The following is a 10,716-nucleotide window of genomic DNA, read 5'->3' on the forward strand; positions in this document are numbered from 1 at the left end:
GTCAGGTCAGGTCAGGTCAAGTCCCCCATCAATCAGGGCTAACCGTTGATGGAGGAAGCACAGTGCAGGTCTTCGTGTGTAGTCGATAATTATTATAAAAAAAAAAGATCCACGGTGACATAACGTATACACTTATAAGAAAAGCCCCATCCCCCCCACCCCCCTAACAAATTAGCTGACATGGAGCCTCTTCATCAAAACTTGTGTTGGACGCTTACTGGATTTACACACGCACACACCCACGCACGCTAATTATCAATAAAACCTCTAAACTTAATGTATTTGAACAATAACTATTTATGGGACAATATGTTTAACCCCAGCACTGCACACTAATATTTGTTTATGTAAAGCTGATTTAAAACATCAAATTCAAAGACCGTTCGTGACCCAACTGAGAATCCCACGACCCGAACCTGGGCACCACGGCTGATAAATAGTTCCTGCAAAAGATATTAAAATCCTGGAACTTATCGATTAAAGACACACATTATATACCCAGACGAGTCGACACGATTAAATTAAATGATTAACTCCGGGTTAGGTGTCAGTGTTGCTGCTGAAGAGGATATTAAGAGGTTGAATTCGTTATAAGATAAGATCAGCTCACCATTAAGATCCAAGAGGTAGAATGGAAGAGCTAAAGGGAAACAAGGCATACTTGAGCTATCCTATGTCGAATATAATAGTTTCACCAAAGAAGAGATGTGTGTGTGCGTGTGTGTGTGTGTGTGTGTGTGTGTGTGTGTGTGTGTGTGTGTGTGTGTGTGTGTGTGTGTGTGTGTGTCTAAAGTTCACAAAACACATATCCTAACTTACCTTCCTGAAGCTCCCTCCCTCAGGAATAAACTCCCAGACTAGAGTTGGCACAAGTCATTATCAGTAACACGTTCCTTCTGCATAAACTGAGAAATTCCGACGCTTCGTATCAGCTAAAATATGCAAAATTATGGAATGTGTTTTCGCATTAGGTAACTGGCTAATAGGTATCCTCACTAAGAAAGTGTAATCAACTCGCGAATGAATAATTGATAATAAAATATAAATTGATATAAACATTCTAATTTGACAAAACAAAAATGTGGAAGATGATATCCAAATTATTTCATGAAACGTCCAATTTTCGATCATGATTTTGGTACAACGAATTTTTTAGTCATAACAATAATAATAATAATAATAATAATAATAATAATAATAATAATAATAATAATAATAATAATAATAATAATAATAATAATAATAATAATAATACACACAAGGGTACATCTCCCTCAACGACCCACACACAAATATTTAATAATTTTAATCACAAAGCACGGAAGAATAAATAATTCGCACACACACACACACACACACACACACACACACACACACACACACACACACACACATAAAATTGGTGTGGAAAGAGACGAGACCACTAAACCAACGTGGATATAAGGTTTGGCATAAAAAAAAAGATATTTAATTGTCTATGTGCATGCAAGGTCGCTGTAGTGTCCATTTCCTGTCCAGTGGGTTATTATTATTATTATACAATCACATATACTACTACTATACAACTACTACTACTACTACTACTAATAATAATAATCACTGGCACATAACTAAAGAACGAGAATTAATTATAAAGGTGTTTCAGGCATATTTTTCACCCCACTTTATAATTCCCACGAAATACACATTTTCGTTCATGCCAGAAACATTATGAGTGTGTCTTGCAAAACTCCACATTTTTTTTTTCACCTAATGCAATTGCACACACGCACTGACCATGACTTAGGTAAAGCATGGAATGTTTAAAGTTAACTTATGGATAAGTGTAGTTTCCGTCTTTTATAATATGTGGTGTTAACTGTTATATGTATATTGATAAAAGTCTTTTTCTGCAGTATTGAATATTTAATTTTGTCTTTCAAACAATACAAAATATATTAAATTTCCCTTAAAAAAACAGACAAGATAATTCATCATTTTGATATGTCTGACAAGCTTCAATTTTGTGTACCACTGCGTTTGCCAGATATCGTGTGTATAATGGGATTTACTCTACGGCGTACACACACACACACACACACACACACACACACACACACACACACACACACACACACACACACACACACACACATACACACACACACACATTCTTGTACATAATGTTTGGTAAAAAAAAAAACTACTCAAGACAATGTTAGTGCCTGTAAGAAGTAGAATCTTTCTTTATACTTAATCTGAACATACAAAATAATAACAGTTTTAAAAATAAACTAAAAATGCCGAGATAAAAATCAGATAAATAAATTAATGCACTTGTACTAATCAAGTATTTAAGGAAGCGGCAACACTTACGATACTACAAACACTTATATAATTACTGATAGATAGAAGAGTTCCTTGTTAACCTCCTTGTAAGTACCGACTATAATAACAAGGGAGTCAGGAAATATGGGGATGACCCTCGCCACTCCACGACAAGGAATCATAAGTCTAAAAATTGATAACAGAAAATATCCAGATATCTACCTGCTAAGTTTGGTCAGATAATCCATTGTTATCTGTTCATGTTATCGTGTTTACTTCCTATCAGACGGAAAGACGGATGGATAGAAGGGAATATATAGCAACAGGATGATTAAAAGTCCCTCTAGTGTGAGTTTTAGTCCAGTGACTCCTCTTTCCTCCGGGGGATTTAGAACAGAAACTCCAGGTAGTAACGTGGACTACAACCACTCCCTCTTTAAAGTAAGAGGGAGGGGGCAGGTGCTCAGTCCCTTAAGATGATGAGTAAATCAGAAGACCTCATAATAAGGTAAGCAACTCATACACCCTCACATTGCAATAGTTCACTCACCGTCTCATGCTCTGCCACGTCGAACACCTGGCAGCGTAGTGCGGCGGTGGTGCCGACCTGCACGGTGACGACGGTGTTGTTGTCCGTCATGAAGTAAGCGTTCGTGTCCCTCACTGGAGTCTCTACCTCGAACTCCCCTAGCAGCAGGTGAGGGTCGGGTGTCCACGTTCCTGCAGGTACAAGAAGAGAGGAAATGTTTAATGGGAGCAACCAAGCTGCTTAGGAAACACCTGACACGGTTTTAGAGTTTGCCAAAACAACTACAGCGTTTACACTCTGCCTGCTAGTGATGTTTCCTTAACTTATATAATACTTATTATATATTTACCTGTATATATAACCTAATTCTCTTAATGATGTTATCGCCTGTACAACATGGAATGACTTATTTTTAAATTTAAGGAACATCGTTTTTCATGAATAAATTATATGTGTACAGGATATATAACCAAACATTGGTGTCATTTACCTGATTTCTGTCTAATATCTATAACCCGTAAATCATCGGTATGAGTTGGGTAAAAATACACTCATGTAGATTCTTTCCATATATATTTAAGCAATAGATGCTGAGAATAAAACGTATAATTATGGCTTATGACAGGAGTCTACGCTTAAGACAAGATCGTTCTCTAAACAGCTACGCGATTTCTATGATGAGGGAGGTTTGATGCGATAAATAGCTGTGGTAAAAATAAAGTCCGTTCTCTTAAGCACCATGACATAAGATTTCTGTCAAAAGGGAGCTTCTCTAGAGACGGCGCGGCAGTCGTACCGAACAGGAATGGTGTCATAGTTCCTCTCTATTATCTTCCTGACAGGAAAACAAATGAATGAAGAATTACTAAGATTTATAAAACTTCAAGAGAAATAATTGAAATGTACAGAAAACAAATATTATAGGTACTTCGGTCATATAATTAAGGATGGGGGGATAATAACAGAAATATTAATGGGCAAAGTTAAAGGTAAGGGGCCAGGTGAAGGCAGGTGGACGAATTATATTAGAAATGGTCTTCAAAGAGATAAAAAATCTTGGAGGAGTGGTAAAGACAGCCCGATACGAGGACGGTACTCTGATTGATTGATATGCAGTATCTTCCTTGCCTACGACGCTCTTTCATCCACCACTACGATCATCCGTCCCCACGATCCACCCCCACTACCTCCAACCCACACCCTGCGCCCCCCCCCCCTCATATCCCCGACCCACTCACCCCTGAGTGCCATATGTGATATAGGTTCGTGTTAGGAACGTTATGATTAATTGCCTATGATACAGGCTTGCTACATTACTAATAGAGGTCGTTGATTACGAAAACAATTTTCACATTTTGCTTTTTAAAATGATGTGTTTCTCAAAAAAAAATATTAATATTAATAACGACACTGGCCGTCCATTGACAGAGTTTGCCTTTGTCTTAAAACACTCGCCCGTACGGTCGGAAAACTGCTTTACTGATTTTCATGAAACTTGGTGACAACACCCCGTGGGATCCCTGATGTGTCTTTAGCCATGTTTTCTTCACACCGGGTAACCCAAAGTTAAAACACTAAACAATTAACGGCATTGTGGCATTGGTCACTCTCAGTTGCCAGTCTTTGCCATATTACAGTAAGTCATATTATAAACACGACGTTTTCTATGGCTTGTGACAATATTAATATCAGTATTAGTTTTATAATTAAAATTATATTTATAAAGCTTATAATATGTGTCTTACTAGATCGTCAAAAATATGTTTTATGAACTGCTAAGTTTTGACTTTTTAGACATGTTCAATTTGTACCCATAATTTCCTTTAAGATATTAAATATTCATTACTACAAAGATTTATAACACCTGATAGATTTCTTTTGTCCATTTACTTTTATTTATTTTATTAATATTATTTTTTTTTAATTTACTACAACGGAACATAAACTTGATATGATAAAATAAGTTAAAGGTTAAAGAATTTAGCAAGACAACGAACGTGCCTTGTGCCACCTCGACCGTCCCTCATCACCAACCAGTGTCGGCCGGACGACTACGTATTCTCAGGCTGACCCACATAACCTGCTAGTGCTACCATGAACTAATTCCCACATCTACTTTGTAAAACATTGCTAGAATAATTACGCTACAAACATTAAGATAAAAGCTATGATGTGGAAAGGTGAGAAAGTTTAAAGTGTTATACCAAGATCAGGTGTGATGTAAACAAACTTCTCAACGTATTTAAGAACACCTGTATATTGGGAAAAATATCGGTAAAATCTTCAGTTTTAAGTGATACTATAACGAGTGATACTGTTTTGAGATATTTAATGAATGTTCGTGTGACTTAAGTGCTAATTAGAGATCTAGATTAAGTGATTAGTGACCTCGGGATGACGCCACCAGCAAGACCACCAGTGAGTATATTTACTGTTTTTTTTATAATATTCAAGATGTTTAAGCCTTATCAGCTACCTGACGAAATTTCTCCATAGAAGATAAAAGCTTTCATACCTCGAGAAACAGACGTAAGGCCATTTATTTTAACATTCGGGACAATAATTAGTATCCCGAAAGTGCCCTCCGAACCGTAATTCATTATTTTAAACCCAAATATACGGGATTCGGTTCGAGTTACTGTTTAGTGATCCAACAATGGTTATTGGGACCCGAAGGTTGGAGATGAAAACTCAGTATTTATGCCATTAATGACACCCTTTATATATAACAAATTGCTGATTTAAAATTTGCTTTAAATCACCTTTTTAAATAATTGATTTAAATCGTGACATCCCTGCTGGCACTGTAATACCTAGAATCCACTGGAACAATTATTACAAAACTGAAATACAGTATACGGCACTATGCAAAAAATCTCTGTAATAACTATGCAACACGCTTTTCAACTATTACCTAAATCAATTTACGTAATATACTTGCTGCTTGTTTTTGTCAACCTGGCATTATAGCACTTCTGCTTGCACAAAAACCACCACTCACACTTTAGCTTCAAATTTGACAATACAGGTCAAGTTTCGGTAATTATTGACGAGATACCAGCTGTCGATTTTTCATAAAAAAAAATATTTTATGAATGCCACAATTTCACTGGGTTTTGTAGTGGTCACTCTTAGTCTGGGCAAATGTGGTAAAAAGTGTTATTTCTAAATTAAACCTAACCTAACCTTAGTTGATAAAACAACGGCATGACTAAAAAAACATACGGCAGAAGTGTTGTTAGAAGACCACACCAACCTAACCAAAGAAACCCACCTCATCTTTCCTAACTTCCTAGCTGTGGGGCTTCACCCTTCAGAATCCCGTAATTTTCCGGGTTTTTTTTTGTGGCCGTGAGAGAAGCCACCCGGACCGAGCAGCTCACAAACTACACTGAGCAGAAGAGCATTGGGTTGATCGGGGTACCTTACCGATATATCGCGGTGCAAGACGAAGTAGTATAGCTAATGCGAGCCTAGGGGTCTAATATCTACCAAACGAACCATTTGCCCCCAAATATGAATATCATGTCAGAACTCACCGATGGAAATATAGTAAGAAAAGAAACTTCAAAACAAATAACCCAAGTTTGTTTGTTTATCTTGCCCAGGCTTACCAACCCTTTCGAGTTTCACATTGCAATTACTAAATAGTAACCTGAATGTACGGGTTGCTATTTGAGTTTGACAAATCCATTTGTTGGGTTACTAAAAAGTAACCTATTTAAAAAAAATGGCCGATAAAATGCAGGAGGAATACTTTTTTGCGAAATATCATTTTTGACTTATGAAATCTGCAAAGGAAGACGGTCGCCACTGGTCTCCTCAAGCTTACACTGTAGAAATGTTTTTATTATTAAAAAGAAACCTATTCTGTTTTGAAGATTACTCTAGGAAATAATTGTAGTGTTTTAAGTGTGGTCTGGTAAACTATAAAAGATTACAGACAGTAAGAATATTTTGTCAAATGATAAATAATTACTAGCAATTCACAACTCGATACACTCGGGGCTCACACCTTTCGGAGAGGGAGTATTAGCAACGATCGGAAAAGTCCCCGTCTGTACATAGTGCGTAGATAATTGTTCATGACATATAATACTTACTTACAGACCTTCGTTTTAGAAGTGCAGTAATACACCATAACGTCAAAATTAACATACAGTATGTGGAAGGAGGGAGTATCTGATCCATATTACGTTCATATGTATAAAGTCAATCACAAGTTATTTAGATTCCATATTTGTTATTTGAGAATCAAACTATTCTCAGTGTAAATAATATCACATATATAAATAAATCAGCTCGTTTCGGCAGATTTACTCTCCCCAAATCCTCACAGGATAACATTAAGAGCACAGGTGGTGGTGGTGACGCGCTCTCTTGTGAGGTTGGTTGTCGCAGTGTAGAAAGTGGGCAGTGAGGAATGAGGATGGCAGGGTGTGTTATGTGGATGGCAGGGTGAGGAATAGGGATGGCAGGGTGTGGTATGTGGATGGCAGGGTAAGGAATGAAGATGGCAGGGTGGGAATATGGGTGGCAGGGTGGGAATATGGGTGGCAGGGTGAGGAATGTGGGTGGCAGGGTGAGGATGGTGCTTCATTATTTTTCTACTGTGTGTACATATGTAGTGGAGCCAGCAACCACCACTTCACACCACCACCTTCCATTATCACCTGACACCTCCACTTGTCACCACCACCAGCTGACACCTCCCCTTGTCACCACCACCAGCTGACACCTCCCTTTGTCACCACCACCAGCTGACACCTCCTTGTCACCACCACCAGCTGCACCTCCCCACCACCACCAGCTGACACCTCCACCTGCTTCCACCTGTCACTACCATCTGACACAACAACTGCCCTAAGCACATTCCTTCATCACCTGGCACCAGCACCTTATAGCAGCACCTGTCATCACCACCATCTGCCACAGCAATCCTTCACTCAATACCTCCCGACCATCCTAACACCCGTACCTCACATCACCTACCCTCAGCACCTAACACCAGCACCCATCAACACCTGACACCAGCACCCATCAACACCTGACACCAGCACCCATCAACACCTGACACCAGCACCCATCAACCTTGACACCAGCACCCATCAACACCTGACACCAGCACCCATCAACACCTGCACCAGCACCCATCAACACCTGATACCAGCACCCATCAACACCACACCAGCACCCATCAGCACCTGACACCAGCACCCGTTAACACCTTACACCACCTGCCCTCAGCACCTGACACCACCTGCCCTCAGCACCTGACACCACCTCCTGCCATCAACACTTAACATCACTTGACACCACCACCATCTGGCATCACCACCTTACACCACCTGCCCTCAGCACCTGACACCAGCACCCGTCAACACCTGACACCACCTGCCCTCAGCACCTGACACCACCTGCTCTTAGCTCCTGCCACCACCACCTGCCCTCAACACCTGACACCAGCACCCGTTAACACCTAACGCCACTTGCCTCCGCACCTGACACCACCTGCTACTACCACCTGTCATCAACACTTGACACCACTACCTGCCACCACTACCTGCCAACAGCAGTGCTTCCCTTAAAAGATCACTGCTGGGGGAAGACGCTGGTTACTTTGACTCCGTGTCATGATCAGTAAGCTGCCACCATGTTTTCTCTCCCGGGGCGAGTCTTTACTTATCGTCCATTCCTCCTCTTCCATTTTTATTCTGGTTGTCCTCTCACTTTTTTCTAGACTTAAGGGACTTTTTTCCTCTGGGTTATTTCTTCTTCTCCATTTTGTATCCATAAGATTTTGCTTTGTCATTTTTTTATGCAGGTCGTTTTTCTTTCGTCTCATTTTTTTTTCATTGGTCTTCCTGCTTTCGTCTTTTCTTTTTATTTCAACGCCACTGATTGAAGCCTTTCTCTCCTACCGTTCTCATTCCTTTTATCTCTTATTCTCTCAAATAGTTTTATAATTTTCATTTCTCTTTACCTCCTTTCATTTTCTATATTTTGTTTTCGTCTGGAGGCCCTTCGTTATTTTACTTAGATGAGTTGATGGTGGAGTTCTTCAGTGACCTCTACTATCAGTGCCCACCACCACCACCACCACCACCACCACCACCACCACCACCACCACCACCTCACCACCACCACCACACCACTACCACCACCACCACCACCACCACCACCACCACCACCACCACCACCACACCACCACCACTACCACCACCAATGCACCACCACCACCACCACCCAACAGAGACCTCAACCACCATCACCACCATTGACCACCAACACCATCACCACCACCATCACCACCACTACCACCACCACCACCACCACCACCATCACCACAACTCTCCTCGTCTCAGGTCTTCACTTGGCTTTATCCACAGTCACGCCAGCCTGACACACAGAAAAATTTATCTTGACTTCCTCCTCACCGCAACCTCCGTGTTTTTACTTGATCGATTTCATTCCTACGTCTCTTGTATCTACTCCGTATTCATTAATATAATATTCTATTAGTTATCGATGAATCACCTCAAAACACACACACACACACACACACACACACACACACACACACACACACACCCCTACTACTACTACTACTACTTTGTTGTCACTCGGAATGGAATATGACGATCATCCAGCTATGGTAAAATGATATGGGTTATTAGGGATGTCACCTAGGTTAGTGAGCTTTGAGGTGACTCAAGAGCCCTATACGGGACCGGCAGCGTCGTCCACTTTCGTTGCACATGTGGAAGGCTCCATCTACTGTGGGAGGGGCGGCAGCGTCTTTCCGACGTTGCCGGGTCATTTTCATCAAGCCAGTCCTGGTGTGTTCTTTTGATCAGGCCGAGGGTCTCTCTGCAGGTTTTTGTCATAACAGTATTGAGAGTATCCCATTCGGCACTGGGATTCGCGTTGTTTGCTGTCGTGTTGTTTAGAAGCCTATGTTCGAGCTGCTCTCTGAAAGCATGTGCTACCGCTGAATCCTCCAGACGCTAAGTATTAAAACCTCTTCTGGAGGCTTGCTGCCTTCGCCGTTTTGGGGCGACGTGAAGTGAGAGCTTGGCTCTGACAAATCAATGATCAGTGTCACAGTGGTCTGAGCCACGCATGGCACGGGTTATGAGGACATCTCGGCGACCTCTTTCTCTGACAATGATGTATTCAAAGAGATGCCAGTGTTTCGATCGTGGGTGTTGCAACGAACCCTTGAACTTGTCGGCCTGCCGAAACAAGGTATTGGTGATAGTGAGGATGTGCGCAGCACACTTGCTGAGGAGGAATAGGCCGTTGGAATTATACTTGCCTAGTCTATTTCTCCCTATGGTTCCATGCCAAATGTTAGCATCTCTGCCAACTCTGGCATTGAAGTCACCAAGGAGACAACCTTGTCTTTGTGGATAGAGGTTTCTCTACATGATCGTGAGTGATTCAATGGGAATCGAAGCGTCATGAGGCGCTCGTTGATACCAATAGGCATTTCAGTTAGCCTATGTTGTATACGTTGGCGGAGGCAAAGCAACTCCATAAACGCGGTTTCTCTCCGTAGCAGGCTTACCCTTCCAGAAGAAGGTATAGCCAGACCCCCGTTCTGTGAGTTGGCCCTCATCCGGGAGCCGGGACTCAATAATGGCTGCTATGTCGATGTTATACCTAGCCAGCTCTTTTGCCACAAGGGCAGTTCTTTTTTTCAGGACGCTCATTTGTGCCAGTATCCAGAAGGGTCCTAACATTCCATGCAGCGACCGTAAGAGGTTGTATGGTTTGTTTTTGTTTGGATCTGTGATTTTGACTGTGTTTTCGACCGCATTAGGTTGACTTTACTGGGTGCGGTTGCCCAGTCAGGTTGGGTTTTTTGGCAGGCTATG

The 10,716-nt window shown here is 41.2% G+C and overlaps 1 protein-coding gene across 3 annotated transcripts in view; it reads right to left on the reverse strand.

Moving 5' to 3' along the window:
• LOC121865942 (zwei Ig domain protein zig-8-like) overlaps positions 1-10,716 on the reverse strand; it is a 92,995-nt gene that overhangs the window by 15,433 nt on the left and 66,846 nt on the right. For all 3 annotated transcript variants that reach the window (XM_042365510.1, XM_042365508.1, XM_042365509.1), the window contains one exon: positions 2,858-3,027. In XM_042365510.1, the coding sequence (XP_042221444.1) occupies positions 2,858-3,027 (170 nt within the window). The remainder of the gene's footprint in view (positions 1-2,857; positions 3,028-10,716) is intronic.

This window comes from Homarus americanus, unplaced genomic scaffold, assembly GCF_018991925.1.
Source record: "Homarus americanus isolate GMGI-L3 unplaced genomic scaffold, GMGI_Hamer_2.0 scaffold2937, whole genome shotgun sequence".
Taxonomy (NCBI): Eukaryota; Metazoa; Arthropoda; class Malacostraca; order Decapoda; family Nephropidae; genus Homarus; species Homarus americanus.